At 39.2% G+C, this 18,289-nt stretch overlaps 1 protein-coding gene across 1 annotated transcript; it reads right to left on the bottom strand.

Annotated features, from left to right (window-relative positions):
- Positions 1-273: 273 nt before the first annotated feature.
- RAB4A (RAB4A, member RAS oncogene family) lies at positions 274-18,064 on the bottom strand. The gene is made up of 8 exons (XM_037391544.1): positions 17,912-18,064; positions 9,755-9,835; positions 8,483-8,597; positions 6,918-6,980; positions 5,554-5,708; positions 4,530-4,625; positions 2,396-2,556; positions 274-1,069 (listed from the first exon to the last, which is right to left on the bottom strand). The coding sequence occupies exons 1-7, from the start codon at positions 17,940-17,942 to the stop codon at positions 2,441-2,443; spliced, it is 657 nt and encodes a 218-aa protein (XP_037247441.1). The 5' UTR covers positions 17,943-18,064; the 3' UTR covers positions 274-1,069; positions 2,396-2,440.
- Between the last annotated feature and the right edge of the window lie 225 nt (positions 18,065-18,289).

The following is an 18,289-nucleotide window of genomic DNA, read 5'->3' as shown; positions in this document are numbered from 1 at the left end:
GACTGCAAATTCCTAATTTTAAAGCCTAATTCTAAAATTAAAGTTTTTGAACTTAATGAATTTTTAAGAAATTAGTATTTTAGATTTCATACTCTCAGGCTATTTTAGAACCACCCACCGGGGTGCAGCACTACTTCACCAGGTGTGCTTCAACAGAGATCATATATATTCACAGCTGATCGTTCCGTGATGAAAGATTAGGAGAACTCCTGCTGTGGTAACTCTCCACAAGCCCATGGCCCTGCCCTAGAATTACAACACACACAGATGATGCACATTTTCTGTTCACATACACATTCCACCTTCATGATGCCAGTGCTATACAAAACATCAGGACCGAGAAAAAAAATCCAAGTCAGTCAACAGCCATTTGAGAGACTTCAAACGTATTTTTTCAAAACTTTTGAACTTTGATAAAAGAGCTTCAGAAATTATTTAAGAACTGTGATAAAACAGGATATGTGAATGTCAACAAAAATTACTTTTCCAAGTTGTCATATTAGTAAATGTAACTGTGGGTCCTAACCACATGTTGAAAATCAGTCATGCCAACATCTTGTTATAATGTGGCAAGCTAAATAAGAAAAAAATATAACCACCACCCCTCACCAACAGTGCCAGTGGTTTTATAATTCAGGTCATAAATATAAACTATTGTGCGGCAAACAAACATGGCAAAGCCTACCTCAGTTAAATTTGTTTATATGATAAAAAAATAAAATATTAAACTGCTTGTAGTGCAACACTATCAGCATACGTAAGTATACCATGCTTTGTAAATTTACTGTTACATTATTTACAGTATATAGCAATGCTTTAAACTAGAGGTGAAAGAACAAAAATAGGTAATGGAAAATGTTTACATACAGGTATGTCTTAATATTGTCCACCAAATTATCAAGTTCACTTTGCAGACTTTTGTGTCATGTGAACATTCCTGCCCCACACCACATGGAACACCTTTCTGTCAGCAGTGGTCTGTTCTGTTTGTAGATAGCGGAAAAGTGTTTTTAAGAACTGCATAGCCTTCAAGCTTTTCTGTTTCTTCAAACACCATTTGCAAGGACAGCTGTAAAACACACAAGACCACCATCAATTATCTACATCAGATCAATCTGGAAACTCAGCTCCTGAAGTAAGATCAGTAAATATTCACTCCTGTGGAGCCAGACCAAAGCTGAACTAAATTAATGTGCTTTTCCAGCAGTCTCTTAGTTGAAGGATGATATTTTATAAGAGGAAAATAAAGGAGGAAAGCAGTTTAAGGATTCCTATCCATTATTTAAAATTCTGAGCTTTAATTGGGAGCCAAGCTCCTGAAATACAGAACAAAATATGAGAATGTAGAATTGTATGCCGCCTTATTTAACATTCTGTAAAGCTTCTGCTGGTGTGCACTGCTCAAACTGATAAGAAAATTTAATACAGTAAAAATGATGCAATAACTGTGTCTGTGGTACTTGTTTAATTTGGTATCACAGTTCTTGTATTAGAGGAATAAGGATTAATTATATCAGAATAATTAACTACACAGGGAGAAAGGACTGCCCCAGGAGCCACTTACATACTGCAAGTAGTAAAATCCATGAACAGAGAAGTGTCTTAAGGACAACTGTTTATAAGAAAGACTAACCACCAAGCTGTATTTAGAAGTAGGTTACATGACTTACATCTCTTCCCCTACCACTGCTAAAGGGAAAAATCTGTTCCTCACTTTCTCTGAAGAATGTCTTTGGAAGACTTTTAGAAGACTGCACACCCTTTCCACAGGATGCAACAGCCCTAGAAGAGCTTTGTTAAGATGACAACACTGCCTAAGCAGCAAATACTACTATTCTCTTGTTCACAATTCTGCTCATAGCAGAAAGGAATCAAAACTACCTCAGACTTCTTTTAGGTAGGAAAAAAAAGTCAGTAGAGGTTTTAAATCCAGTATTATTTGTAGTTCTCAAGTCTTAGCTTTTAAACTTCGTATTTTCAGAAAAGACTATATAATAGCTTTGGACAAGACACTGCACCATACATTTTGTGAATTCTCATTTCTAGTAATATTTGTCCACGATACAACACAAATGATTCACCTTCCCTACAGTGCATTAGGGAACTATTAGGGCTATAACGCATTTCAGGAATGCAGAATTTTAAGATGTTTTCCACAGCATTACTCAGAGGAAGCAAAGATCTAGAAATACTTCATTAAGAGCAGTAGTCTTGCTTTAGTGGGCAGACGGTAGAAGAAAAAAAAGTATAAAAAACCCCATCCATTCTACTGTGCATTATTTCACTAGATTCTATGTTCCTTTACAGGCTAACTGTGAAAAAGCCAAGCTCTCAATACAGCACATTTATGAAATACAGTAATTTATCCAACACCCTGAGATTTTTGTAACCTTACCTTCCATATCTAAAGGAAGTATTTGGGCTTTTGTGTTTTGTTTCTTTAACACCCACATTCTTGAGCACTTTGTGCTTGTGCTCTACGTGGTGACCTCAGCTGTCTCAAGGCAGCATCTCCATACTGAATACCTGAGCCCATTCTTTCTGGATCCAGTTCTCCTGATGAGAAACAAAATGGTCACAAGAGGATGGATCATGTGCAAACAATACATTTTGATGTAACTGACAACATTAGATAAAAAATGCAGTTTTAAATGGAGTAAATATTCTGCTCTAGTTATGGAGAGATCTACCACAATTCTGTTTACTTTCAGGCAATTCCAAACCTGTACCATTTTATTCTGTAATTTCAACCGTGTGCCCTTAGTCATAATGACAAAGCAATTTGTCTCTGAGTTAGGCTGCAACAAGAAATGTATTTGCACTAACTACTTCTAACAAAGGAAATGTCCAAAATGTTTTCTGTGAATGCTGTTAAAATACACCTGCTTTCAGAGACTAATATGCAAAGATAGTAATATTGTAGATACTGAGCCAAACAAAAATGGATCAATCTGACAGCAGGATTCCATAAAGCACTCCCCCAGAGGAAATGATTCCCTGCTTCTGGTACCCATTTCTGCCATACCCCGTGTCTTCAGAAGTGTTCTTACGGCTGTAGGTTTTACTGGCCAAGATTAGAAACATTTAGGCTGGAAAAAAAGCCCCCACAAAAAAAACCCAAACAACCAAAACAAAGAATCCCTCTGAATAATTCAGATCACTTACTCAGGTTCACTGTGCACATGTGAGCCCTCTGTAAGTTAGCAAATGACACCATGTTAAGGGGACCAGCTGATAGGTCAAGGGTTGGGCTGCCATTAAGAAAAGGCCTTGGCTGAGCCAGAGGCCAGCAGGAATATCATGAAATTCAGCAGCTACAAATGCAGAGCTCTGCAACTGTGATGGAACAAGCCCAAGCACTGGTACAGGCTGGGGACTGACTAGGTAGATAGCAGCAACCGCTTAGTGCCGGAACATGTTGCTCAGATGGGCTGTGGAATCTCTGTTCCTCCAACATCTCAAAATGTGCCCTGATAAGACCCTGGCAACTTGCTCTCACTTTGAACCTGAACATGCTTTAAAGAGGAGGCTACACCAGAGACCTCCATAGGTTCTTTCCAGTCCCACTTTTTCCATGAGTCAATGTATGTGTGCTGGCACAAAGACAACAGGAGCAGCTCACAGAAAACAGGACTTACTTCTGTTGCGGTAATGCCTCTTTACATCAGTATCATGAAAAACGAGCTATACTTTGCTTTTTGGTTTGGTTTTTTTTGTTTGTTTGTTTAAAATGAAAGCTGCTGTTTGGCATTGATTTGGTGCATTGATCAGGAAATTCATACGAAAATACCATATTCTTATAATCGAAAAATTTGTGTTTGGCATTCAAAATAAACAATTACTCTGAGACAGACTTTCCAACATGGCCAATACTTAAAACTTTGAAGATATCAAACAGCTAGAAGCTAAGAGAGGAAAACTGGAATGCAAATTAGCTGTAATGACACCTAACGCTTAGGAGCCTGTCTCCAGTAGAAACCTGCCCACTTGTGCTGAGAAGGTTTCGTATATTTCTTGATCTGCAAAAGTCAAAATGGTTTCAACTCAGAGGTAGGAAGGTCACTTCAGAGAAACACAGTTGCTAGGAAACATCCCTGAAATTTTCAGTATTACTGTTGAAGTTCCCTTCAGTCTATTTCCTGCTATATATGAGAAGCAGAATTAAAAGTCTGCCCTGATAAGAGGTTTTTATTCCGCATTGCTAAAACTGTCTCACGTCAGGCTTGATATTTGTAGGGACATAGCAACCCACAAAATGCACAGCCTACACTCAGAACTGACTGTTAAGGTAAACACTGTAAAAATATCTGTAATTCACTCTCTCCCCTTTTTAGGTATACAGATCTGACTTAGACATCCATTCCTATTAAAACATACAGGAAGCAGCTATAAAGCAGATGGGTTATTTTACTGCAATGACATTTTGGTTCTTAGGGTTAATTCTATTCGAGAACTTTGAATGGCGATCTTTCCACATGTACTTTTAGTTTTCAGGGAAAAAAAAAAAAAGAATATAAATCTCAATTTACCTGATTCAATTTTATTGAGTATTTTTCTTGCACACTGTACAAAGGCCTCTTCAACATTTTCCCCTGTTAATGCACTTGTTTCCAAGAACATCAGCTCTGCATTTGACACCAGAAAAAACAATCTCAAAACAAGTCTGGAGTATCTGACATAGTAATTCAAAGCAAGAAAGCTAGGAACAGTCAAAATTTTCTTAAGGAGAACTATTGTCAAATAGTATGGTCCAGAAAAATCTGCTTTTGATAGCAAAACCACAAAAAACTTCCTCTGAAATTTATATATTAATCCTAGAAGGTTGGAATCCAAAGATAATAACCAGGGCTGCACTGCAAAATAGCACATGAAGACAAAGAACATCATAGTTTCCCACTAATAGAAAGTTATATGCAAAAGGACAGCCAGTAGCCACAGTTGGTAGAAAATTTTATCTGTAGTTGATTTATAAAAGTAAAAATCAGGTTTTACTGACGGCAGGACTGCAGCACAGAAGCTCAGACTGAGATTGGTTTTAGCTCCCACAGAAATGTGTCCTCAGACTGAAAATTCTGAATACTATTAATAAATAGAACAGGTAATGGTCCTCTGGACTCACGCCATGCACTGAACTCAGTTCCCCATAAGTAAAACTCATTGGTTCCAACTGCAGCACAGCCCATCCAACCTTGTCTATGATCCATAGAATCTGTAAGATGCTGAAAACTAGGAAATTGTGCTCAGCCCTTTGGAGGCAAGGCAACACCTGAAGTTGTATTAACATTTCCTAGGGAACAGATCTCCACACAGAAGGTATTCTTTCAGTAGCAGCTGCGACTGTAAGAATCACTAACAATGAGACTTAAAACAGTACATGTAGTTTTCACTGCAGGCACTATCCTCTCTCTGTGCCTCACATACTGACAGAATTCTCCTTTCTATAGATACTTGACAAAGTACTGTGGGCAAAGTACTCCCAAACTGCACAAAAATTTAAATTATTTTAAGTATTAAGCACCTTTGAATGCTACATGAGGATTTTGTACTACTTACCATTTTCTTGTGCAAACCGGGATGCTTCTAAAAAGGTAACTTCACGATCTGCATCAAGATCCTTTTTGTTTCCACACAGTATTATCACAATATTTTGACTTGCTAACATTCTTGCATCCGTCAACCAATTTGTAAGCGCATTGTAGGTTTCCCGGCTATGTAGAAAATTACATCCTTTATTAGAACACATTTGTTTCTTGTGAACAGATCACTGTACTAAAACTCAAAAGGCAAATTTGTATTTGTGGCAAACAACAAACTGCTGCTAGTCAGGCAAGTCACCTACGATCTCATTATGCCAGCTATGAACTGGGAAGAGTATCAAGTTCCTTCATGAAACTATTTAAAAACTTAAAGTTTTTAAAAAGCAAAATTAAATCAACAACGATAAATAAATACACACAATTATAACATAACCTGTTAATGTAAAAAACTAAAATTTTAAGCACTAATCTAGCTTCAGCCTTTTGTGCAGGAAATTTTGGGATAACAGAATGAGTTATTGTTTAATGTGAAATGCAACTGATACTTAAGTTTCAGGTGGGATTGTAAGAATTTACTATGCTTGTGTAGAATTGTATTTCTGAATGTTCACATTTGTGTCAAGACCAGTAATATCACAGGCAGATACCCAGCACACACCATTAGCCATTGCACTGGTGGTCACAGATAAAGCCTGCAAGCAGCAAGACTGCCAGGTGAGTCCAACTGACCTTAAGCACAAAACACAGATTTCAGAGACTGCTCAGAGGAGAACAGTCCGCTCATGAGACAAAAAGCAACAGAACTAGCAAATCACCATTGACCAACACAAAACTGATTGGCAAGTATCAGTCAATGGTGGCCAGGAAAAAAAGCAGAAATGTGTAATGGTAAGGTAGTCTATTGGCTGCCTATAATATTAAAATACTAAAAAGATGCAGAGATGAACAGAATTTTGGGCTACGGTTAAGGAATGCATAGGTAGGGCTAGCTTTTCCAGAGGATGACCTGTTATATCAGCATACTAATAAGCTGTTTCCACAAATAGGGGTGTACCACCTTCGTTAGAAGTGGCTAAAGTCTGCTCTTAGTTTCTGTTGCAAGTGGTTGTATGGAGTCCACCACGATTAGACCAGCTGCTGGTGGGCCAACTCCCATGCATTTGTCTAACCCTTTGAGACCATTTACGTTTACGACATTCACAATATCTCATATAAGCAAGTTCTACAATTTAAATATGCACTAAACCAGAAGTACTTTTTGTACTTATTTTCTTTTCTTCCTGCCCATTCTCCTTTAGAGAATTATGTACTTGGGGAGGAATCACTATGCATTAACTGTATCTGGTAGTCTATAAGCAAAAGAGTTGCTAGCTTTCTCACCTGGTTATATCGTAGACAAGCAAAGCACCTGCAGCTCCTCTATAGTAACTCCTTGTTACAGACCTGAAATGGAATTACAAATATACATTTCTATAACATTTTCATTGTTTCAAATCTGTATTAATATAATGCAATCTATATTATGAACCAGAATTATCATTTACATAATTAAAATAAAATGTGTTTTTAAGACAACATTATCAGCTGTGCAGCAGCAGATTATTTACAACTAGACTTCTGACAAAGCACTTTCACTAAATACAGCTGTACAGGGATTCTCAAAGTTCGTATCATACTGTATGGCCTGATACAGAACTGGGAGCTGATGGTGGTTTCTGTGGCATGAAACCCACATAAGTAATTTATGTTTGAAATCTCAACAGTGAGAAAAGAATGAGCAAATTAGCTGTAATGGAACAATTTAAGACTCCTTAAGTTGAAAAGGAGGCAAGCAAACCAAAGCAAAGCATCCTTCAAAAGGCAGAGGACGCAGAAAAAAAACCACCTGCTAAGTACATAGAGGTGTGATCAGCCTTGAAAAGAAAAGAATTAGGCAAATTATAAAAAGCAACAGAAAAAAAGACTTGCACATCTGTGAACAATTTGAACTTGAATGAGCAGAATTTGCACAAGCCTCTGAAAGTACACAGCCTCCAAGCTCCTCAGAACCTCAGGGTATCTGGCCAACACACTGAAGAGGTCTCATTAACGGAGACTACCGCCCAGCTTTACGTGGTCATGGATTCTCCAAAGCGCTTGCCTAATAGAAGATTTACTTGGCTTGCTGCCTATTACTCAGACTTCTACCACCATACTCACCTTTGTTAACCGCTGCCTCCCCACCCCAAACCAAAGAAACCTCCCCTCCACACCCCACCCCCTAAAAATATTTTAAAAATTATGTGCTATTTGATGGTGAATATACTCAGGAATACATTAGATATTTACTGAGTTTGATCTATGCCTCAGATGTATGACACAGTTAAAATACAGCACTAAAAATACATAGGTGGTTCTAAGCTGACAAATACATTGCTTTTTCTTTAAGAAAATCAAGAGATCTTGGTCTTTCTAGAAGTGTATTTAGCCAAGTGAACTTGACAACTGATTGTTTCCCCCCTTTAATAAAATAGTATTATACTACAAAATTGCTCTCATGCAGATTTTGAACAGTTTACATACAACCTCCTCGCATTTATTTATTCCAACCAACAGAAGGTCTTCTAAACAGCGTTAAGCACACACATTTAGTTAAAAAACTATTCTGAGTCTGGCTAGGGAACAAACTTTTAGCCATATATTCTACGCGTACACCTTAACTATCACAGAAAATACCCAATGAAAGAAAGAGCAGAATCTGCAATCCTGCAAGGCAGCGCTGCTTTACTGGAATCAGTGGATCTCTGTCACTATGTCCAAGTTGTAAGACCTGACCTAGTTAGTAATATGAAAGCAGACTAACAATTCCACTGACCAAGAAACTATGCCTACTTAAACGCAGGGATAATACCCAACACCCACAGGAACAATTTAACAACACTTAATACAAGGACTGAAAAGTGTACCTGAATCTCTCTTGTCCGGCTGTATCCCATATCTGCAATTTTACATACTTGCCACCAACATTTATGATCTTTGAACCAAATTCCACTCCTATAGTATGATTTGAGTCATCTTTGACTACAAAAAAGAAATAAAAACAAGACTTATTTGGAGACTATATAGAGTGAATAACTAGTTTTCACATAGTCCAATTTAAGTGCAATTGAAACTCCCCAGTGTTCAACTTACAAACTGTTTCCTGAATCATCATATTCAGTGCCACTCATGTCTGCTGCCACCATGCAGAAATAAATTTTTGAATTATTTATTTTGAAAACTTACAGTTTTTGAACAGCTTATTCAATTCAAAATTACTACTAGAAACACTTGCCTTAATCAACTCATTCCCCGTTCACATTAATAAATAGCAAGACAACATTTGTACACTTTTTTACCAATTGTGTGCAATTTAAAATTTAAATTCATGGAAAAGCAGAGCACAAAAAGACACGAATAAGCAAGAGCTACTTCTTTAAAGCGCAAAGTTAAGATACTTGCTCTATGTACACTGTTGATATCACAGATTATCAGCAACAGACAACTGCCCTTACTAGAAGCAAGGACACAGTTCAAGCTCAATCCTAGAAACATGCCATGTTCCTTAGTGTTTACACATAAAATTATTCCTTGAGAGATAAGGTGAATTAACATTTGGTTGAGCAAGGTAAGAAGGCTTCTAAACGCGTATTATTTTTGTTTAATCATGATGCTAAGTGCACTACCCAGCATGAAATTTTCTTTTATATCATCTGTTTATCTCTAAATTTACAATTGAGTCTCTGCCAGTACTTATCATAGAGCACAGTCCTTATCAAAGAACACTGAATGTCTATTTAGAAAGAGACTACAGGTTCTAAACAGAACCAAACAATTCAACTTCTCTTTCATCTGTTCGGTATTTTTTCTAAAAGATTCAAGTCTCTATACCTAGGAAAGCTTACAGTTGCAAGACACAACTCTCACTAAAAGTAAGTCTGTATTTTCATCAACATCCTGTTATATTTATTTAAGAATAATAAAGAATAGTGCTCAATATCAGGCTTTTGATTGGAGGGCAAACAGTGAGCAACAAAGATTTACAGTATGGTTCTGGACACATTTCTCAGTCAAAATCCCCATCTAAACAAGTAAGAGAATTAGGGGAACTTCCATACAAAGAATAAACACCCATGAAGGAGAGCCTTCATCTGTGGTACAAAGCAATGGAGACTCCTACTGTGCTCACATATACTTACATTTCTTTTCAATAAATTGGTGCAGTAAACAGGATTTTCCAGTGCCAGCATTTCCTATGACCAAGAACTTAAACAGGAAATCTGAAGATTGAAAGACAAAAAAAAGAAACTGCTGAATTTTAGTATGCACTCACATTTTTTTTCCACAAGACCAAGTACACAAGCTAGCTATTCTCTAGTAGCTGTTATTTCAAAGAGAAGGGAACAGATGACAAAATCAACAAAATAACAATAAAACTGAAGAATAAACCAGTGCATTCAATAGCGATGTTACAAAGTAAGAGCTAAGAATGCTATCTCTTTATGGAGATACAAGAATGACAAGAAGAGATGGAAATGGCTGAATCTGAATTAAGTTAAAATACGCTGAATTACAGGTAATAGCTGACTTGTATTCCAGTAACCTGTTTTAAAGGTATGTAAGGCATTAACTACAGTCAGTACAAACATCCTATATAACGATGTTGTTTCTTTAAATCTGTATGTTTTGGTACTTCTAAATATTTTTAAAAATTTTTATTCACATTGATTTGAACTTCTCTATATTAACTGCTTAAAACTCTGGTTTAATACTTGTAAAGCTAGAACACCTACAATATTTTTCTACAGAATTTACAGGCAAGAAGTAATTTTTATTCTGGAATGCCTGCTTTCACATTTCCTCCGCAGGGTAAATGAAGATACAGATACTTCTGGTACTTTACCCATTTATGAGCCATTTACATCAGCGTGCATTAGTAATACATGTATTCAAGATTTATGGTCCATTTGTATTATTTCAACCGCTACATATAATGCTTTAATACTACCTTCTCAGATCTGCTTTCAGTTTGGCTAAAGACTGAAGAAAGCTTCCTTGTCTTACCCCTCTCAAACATATACACTGATAAACTGTGATTAGAAGGTTTACAATTCCTTCCCCTAACATATAGCAAACTAGGCAACCTTTACAGTTCACCCAGGATCCACTATGTATTTTTCTACCACCAGCAGTTTTCTTTACAGTCACCTTTACAACTTTATTGCACAGTTTTTCTTATAAACATAGCAGGTCTCCAGAAGACATCAGGTAAGCATGCGATGAAAAGGATTAGGTTTGCAATATCAACAAAAATAAAAACTTAACATGAATTTCATTACCAGTGTTCAGAGCTGTCAGATGGGTTACATAGATATTGTCCCAGGGATGGCAGAAAAAAAATATAAAATAGACTATGCTAAGCAAGTCAAAGCACTGATACATCGCTATTGGAAGCTTGTTTGAGTCTAGTTTTGCAAATTGAATTAACATGCACACAAATCTACCTGCTCATATCATTTCATGCAGGAATTGTTATTTGTTACGGTACTTCATAAACACCCTCTAGCAATGGTAAAATCAATAAGCAAGTTTCTCATATGGTAACAAAACTCCCACTGACGAAATCAACGAGGAAAACAGAGGCCTATGAGCCCTGGGAATGTCCACCATCCTTTTTTGTCTTCACCTGTCTTCCAAATTTCATTCATATTTAAAGTGAGGTAGTTTTTACTAAGGATTTTTGCTTTTTTACATTTTACCTTTGCATGATTTTTCTTGTCTCAAGTGTTTTAACAGGTTTGGTATAGATTCTGTATTCTACCCTTCTCAGAAAGAGACTGCTGTTTCGTGCTCACTAATATGACCATTTAGATGCTCAAGACATTCTGTTCCAAACACATTCTTCACACCCCCACTCAGCTGCTCATGCTTTCTGGACGGAAAAAATAAGTTACAAAAAGGATTTTGCTTCAGGTTGTGAAAATTTTGTATGTTATCTTCTGTGAAGAAGGGCCCTTCATGTCATCTCAACTGCAAAAGGTGCTGAAGCTGAGAATGCTTCGTTTACCAAACCTTCACTGTTAGTATGAAATGCAGATATCACCAATAGCCCCAAAATGTTAGGTTAAGAAAGAATTCATCTCTGAAAGCAAGCCAAGTTTCTCTTTTAATGGACCCAGTATCACTAGTTAGCTGTCTTGTGTACCTTTTTGCATATTTAAACTTCTGTGGGTGGGTGTAATCTCACTGTTTTTACCACTTTCAGAGAGTTCCTCAAAAAGCAAGATGTTCTGAGACATAGTCACAATGGAAATAATCTGGTTTTGGTCTCTGCAGTTTTTCAAAAAGTAAATCTAAAATCCAGTTAAAACTGGTTCTCCTCTGTAGCCAGTGAATGCTGTTTGTTAGACTTTCTTGTTAAAAACAACTACAAAAATGACATCTACCTTCCTTTTTTCAAAGGAAGGTTATTGACCGTAGTGTAACAGCTACTTCCAAACTAAACCAGGAAAAGAAGAAAACCAAAACTGTATTCCTGTGCTAATGTGCTCTGTAACTGTGAGTGCTGGTTGTTAAACACAGTTCATGACGCTGTACTTGTGCAACCCCAAACCCATGATGAACAGCAAATCTAACACACTGCTCTGTTCTGTGCAGACAGGCTGGAGGCCAGCGAGAAACTGAGACAACGGTGTCACTGTCAGGGACAGATCCAGAACAGCTTCACAACAGCAACGTAGTTTTCCTGAGGTGTTTTAAGTGGAGTTGCTTTATATTTCGCTCTGAAAGCAAGAGTGCTATTTAGGGATTTTATATTCGTGTCTTTAAACTGAGAGCACATTCTAGCAGCACTTTATAATAGACTCTCAATTCCTATCAAGATTCTATTTGCCAGACAACTTTAAAAGGGAATCTTTCTTACAAATAAATCACTTAAATGCCCATTCAATACACTTAGTAGACAAAACCCCATTATTTCCCTCTGGCAAAATAGCAAACGGGTGTTCTAAGGTGAAACCTGAAGCTGCAGTTACAATTCACTTGTTTACTGTATGGTAGACTAAAACACATTTCTCTTACTTTCATATCAAAATCTTATCATTCAAAAATAAAAATCTTTCTGCACCAAAGGCGGCAGCAATGTTTCCAAACACAGGTAGACTAAATGACACTTTAAAAGTCACATTCACAAATGTAACAGTGCTTCCATCAGTTTACACTCCAATTTTATATTAATAGTTCAAAACAGCAAAAGGCTTCTGGACTTAAGTTAACGGTTTATCCACAAGGACTGGATAACACATTTCAGGAAATATGGAATACCTTGCACATTTAATCAACTGCAAGGAAGGACAAAAAACCAAAGGGATTTGCCAATACCAAAAGTCACAAATATCCATATTTAACAAATTTTGAAGTTCACAGCCTAGCATATTAATAAGTAAGGTAATACCAGGTAAGAACAGGGAGAACATTCTTCATTTTGTTATTCTGAAATTTCTTTCTTATAATGTCATACTGTATGATAAAGGGAAGCACATCAATTACATTTTTATAACTTTTTATTTAGGACATGAAATATCTTCTCTTTGAACTCTGCAGATGTATCTAAAAGTTTAGCACAGTTAGGTAATGCAGAAACCTGCTGAGATTGGGCAGCTTCTTTTAGCCCAGCTGTAACATCACTGTGCACTCACACTTGGGAAAAACTTTTATATATTCATTCTTTGCAATTTCACCAAATGCAACTCATATTCTAGTGCTTCACTACTGCTTAATTGCTGTAGTTTTTCTTTTTGGTGTCCTCTTCTCCTCTTCCCATAGAAGTCAAGTCACTTAATTTCATAGTTTTTTTTTTTTTTCTTTGGCCTTTTTTTGTGTGATTGACAAAGCAGCTCTGAGCTCCAACATTCCAGTTAGCTGCCAAGGCTGTCACCCTAGAGAAGTTTTTCTTTTGAATCCTGTTGATCCTTCTTCACGGAAAAGCTGAAAAGCAACATCATTCAGATGTTACAAATGCTTGCTACCACACTGGCTACTGAAAAGGTCTAGAAAAGCTCAAGTACTTTGCCTGTAAAGATGATCGTCATTATACAGGAAAGACCTGGGATGAAAACTGAACTCTGTGCCAAAAGGAAAAAGGGTTACAAGACATGTCCTAGAGAAAGCATAGAGAGATGAAAAATAGGATAGCATGGCTGTTTAAGCAAATAAGACAATGTAAATAATCAACTTACTCCCCTCTGTGAGCTACATGCATCACCTGATCCCAAACTGGGTAGGGGGTACAGGGAACAAAACTCGTTTTCTAGCATAGGTGAAAAGGAGTAAAACTGTGGCTCCATCCCAAAGATGCATCAGCTGCTAAACCACACGTGGGTGGGATGGGGTGGGGAGCCGAGGGGAAAGGAGGAGACAATCGTGGGCTTTGACTCAAGTACCAGCAAAAACAGATGGCTGATGTGGAAACCACCCCCGGACATGCAACCTCCTCCTTTGACCGAAGTTTATTCCAGCAGAAGGAATAACAGAACAGCTTCTGAGCTACTACAGCTTAGTCTTTAAAATGTACTCTGTACTGTATTTTTTCTTATATGCTTGCTAATACAGAAGGGGAAAAACCCCCGAATTATATCCTCAATCTCAGTTTGTTTTGTCTTCTAACTCCTTGATGAGTAGAACTTACATTCATTAATGCTGACCCTTTGGAAACTAATTCACGCCATGAAGAAGTCTTCTAATAGTTTCACATTTTCTATTTTGCACAAGTCTGCAAAAGGGAAAAGTGCTCTGAAACATTCCTACTGGCATACGCTGCCTCTAAATAAGAGACAAGAGGACCTGTTCCCCCAGCTTACTCCTTTCTCTAGCAATAAGAGTTAGCAAGATAAACAGGTAGAACAGATAAGCCTGGCTCTATTCCAATTTGCATAATGAATGCTTGAAAGAGGGAACATCTGACAAGCAAAAGAGCTATGCCCTCTAAGCAATAAAATCAGATTTGAAATAAACCAAAGGCCAGGGTGATAAATGCAGAGACCATCAGTTAAGGGGGGTGAGACGGGGAGAAAAGGATGAATCAAGTTGTCCAGACCAAAAAGGAGTACTTTTAAATGGACAGAAAGACTACACATTCTCTGACAACAACAGAGATTAATAAACCAATGTGACCAGACTGTGAGTAGTAGATACTGGTGGAAAAAATAGAGGGAAGTAAGGACTGAAGAGATTTGACTGGAATCTTACTTATCATGTTTACCTAAAGGTACTACCACCTTTCTTCTATCCTTCTACCATTTAAAATCCAAAGGTTGCTTTGCATTTACCTATAAGGGTAAGCTACTTTTATGTCAGTCTGTATTTCCCATAACATAAAACTGATAGCATTTTGCAACTGGAAGCAGAAAGCATCCATGTGTTGTTATACAGCACCTGTCCATAGAGAGGCCACTGCATATCAGAAAATTTGAGTTAAAATGATTTTCCTATGAATAAGAGATTTGTTTCCAATGTTACCAGGTAACTTTTTAAAGAATGACCTTCCTCTCCCAAAAGCAGCAGTAAAACAGTCTTTCTAAACTCAGTCTCTAATTCACGGATTTTTTTTTTAATTCATGATCGGTTTGTTTTGGCACTTTATAAGTGAAATGAATTGATCACATAGGAAAGCGATAAACAGATCGGAAAGTTAAGAGCAGAAGATATACAACTGATGAAACAGATCCACAGGAGAGAAAATATGGATTGCGAACAAAGAATTTAGTGAGAGGCTACAGAAGCTGATTTGAAGCAGGAAGAGACAAGAATCACAGTAAGGGACAAAAAGACTTGGGAAAAACAGACAATCAAAGCAGACAATCTGACACAGAGAAAAGAACTCAGGCAGGAAAAAAAGACCCAACAGGAAGAGACATGTAAATTAACTGAGGTGGATAATTAAGTGGATAGGCAGAAAGGGCAGACCAGAGGAAAGGTTCTCTTGGATTGAGAAAAATATCAGAAAAAAATCCCCTCCTTTCAAAGGGAAAAGAAGGTGAAACATCACAGCAAAATTAAAGTCATATAAAAGTCAGACAAACCACCAACCGCTTTCCTGAGCCTATCCATACAGGATGAAAAGCTTGAGGTTACGTAATCAGAACGGCTCATAATCCAGGTGATAAGATGAAAAATCCAACTCATGAATAAGCATCTACAAGGGCAGAAGATACAGGGATTCCAGCACTGAGGCGATACAGCAACAACTGACCTCAGCCACCAGTGGGAAACTCCCCTAATACTTCTACCGTCCTTGATGATCCCTGTAACAGCTGGTCAGAAACACCGTTAGGACAGCGAGCACTCTAAATCCCAGAGAGTTCATCAAGCACGGAAGATCCATGATTTTATCACATCATACTGTTTACTTTGAATGTCAATTGGGCTGCTACATATATGGACAGGACACTGCAAAATTAGATATTGATTACTGTTAGTCAGTGATGGTATAGCCATTGTTAAACATTATAACTTAGTTTTTATTCTTCTATCTACTCTAAAACTTGGAACTCTCAAGTATTCTAGCTCAGAATTTTTGTAGCTTGTGTAAGAACAGAAGAAACATTGAAACTCGAAAGAGAAATACACCAAACCAGAATGAAACAAACAAAAGGAACAACCCACAACTGCAAACTCTCCAATTTTAATTATCTTAGGATACCAAAACAATCAGAAAGTATCAACAGCTACAGTGGGCTTACAATCACTATTTTGCATCACTGGAATGATGCAAAAATTGTTGAAGTGTACTTGTTCAAGATATAATAATCTATTTAGCTTGCTTACTGTTACAGCATCAAAAGAGGAACACCACTGAAAATTCTATCATCTCTGGTTGTCTACCAACCCCTCTGCTTAAGAGAGACCACCAATCCTACTATAAACACAGCCAAACCGATCCCCGTTCTTGTTCACAAGAGTTCAGAGCATGAAGAATTACTTTAAACTCAAATCTAGATCTACAAAGTGCACCTCTGGTTTCTACATATAAATGTTATATGTTTCAAGAAAGTACGGAAAAAAGAAGCTGGATCTTAATACCCTAACGTTTGCACTTCCAGGGCTGCACCACACTCTTGCCTCATTTTGCCTCTTAGTTCAGTGCTTTAAGCACGGATGACAAGAGCATTGAAAATAAACTGACTTACACAGCAGAAACAATCAGGTCAGTTAGCCTACTAGTAAGAGCTTCTGATGGGCGCCCCAGCCTCCCTCACCATTAGCTGAGTTGTTGTGTCCTATTTTGCTTTAATTATCCAAACTATTCCTCATTTTCAAGACTAACTAAAAGCAACAGGATGCAAGTCCAGCTCTAAAGTCTGAATAGCTACTGAAGATGCTGCAACAGACAAAGCTAGAAAATGACAGCGGGGGTTTGTCACAGTATTCAGCTCTGATCTTACTCTCCAACAACCTATCACATGGACTATGACTACATTTACACGTATGATGACATCTTTATACTGCAAAATATTACAGAACTGTAAGTTCGGGAAAGGGGAGAAAAACCAAACTGAATCAAGCAGAGCTGTTTCAAGCAAAGTTACCAACAGGAGAAATTAATACTATTCAGTCACTTCCCATCTCCTCCACCTAGCCGGCAATACCTTTTCCAGACTGCTCACTGCTCTTTGATGCTCCAGTGTAATCACTGCCAGGGTGTGCCTGCACCCACTTACTCCTTCGGGTGTTTTACTACCAGTAGTTAAACATCCAGGCCAGCACAGGGACGTACGAACATACTCACTGATCTTTCTGCCTAACTCACAACCAGTTTTTTTTGATGACCTAAGGCAAGAGGCCCGAAATCCTAACTTGACCGTCAAAGGAATGCCACCTCCAACGAAAGAAACGTGCGGCTTCTCCCGGAGGACACGCACTGCGCCTTCCCTTCGGGATCCACCCGACTGTAACAAGTACCGCCCAAGTTCCCTCGGCCAGATTTCACTTAAATTTCGAGCCAGCACCTCCGCACCGCGGAAGATAATCCTGAACGCTCACTAAGCGTTCGCTCCGGGCACGGGGGAGGGCACTGCAGTACAGGCAACTCACAGGCAAAAGAATAATAACAATAAATATATATATATATAAGAAAAGGACAAGCACACCCCCCGGGGCAGAGAAACCCCCGGCAGCCGCCGCCTGCCAGCACGCTCCTCTCGCCACACCGGCCCCGCCGCACCCCCCTCCCGCCACACCGGCCCCCCCGCACCCCCCTCCCCCCCCCGCTCCTCAGGGGGTGACTGCCCAGACCCGCTCCCCCGGCGGGGAGGAGGAAGAGGAGGATTCCCCCAGCCCGCCCCGCCCGCGGTTCCTACCGTAGGTCTCGGACATGGCAGTCTGCGACATACCGGAGCGGTAAGCCCGCCCCCCTGCCCCGCCCCGCCCCGCCCGGGGACGGCGCTGACCGGCAGAGCCGAGCGGGCGGGCCGGCAGGGAAGCGGACGAGCAACCGGCCCGCCGGGCCCGGCCCGCCTCAGCCCCGCCAGAGCGGCCCCCGCTGCGCACGCGCGCCCAGCCCGCCGCGCCCCCCGCCGCCGCGCCCCCCGCCGCCGCGGGGAGGGGGATGTCACGGGGGGGGGAGGGGTGTCGCGGGGGGAGCCCCGCCTCTCCGCGCAGGCGCGGCGGGCGCGCGGCCGGCCCCTGCCTCCCGCTGGCGCCCGTCGGCACAGCACGGCGCACGTGCGGGCGGGCAG

Source organism: Falco rusticolus, chromosome 6, assembly GCF_015220075.1.
Source record: "Falco rusticolus isolate bFalRus1 chromosome 6, bFalRus1.pri, whole genome shotgun sequence".
Classification (NCBI taxonomy): Eukaryota; Metazoa; Chordata; class Aves; order Falconiformes; family Falconidae; genus Falco; species Falco rusticolus.
Note: the sequence above shows the minus strand (reverse complement) of the source record. Positions and strands in the feature narration are given on the sequence as shown.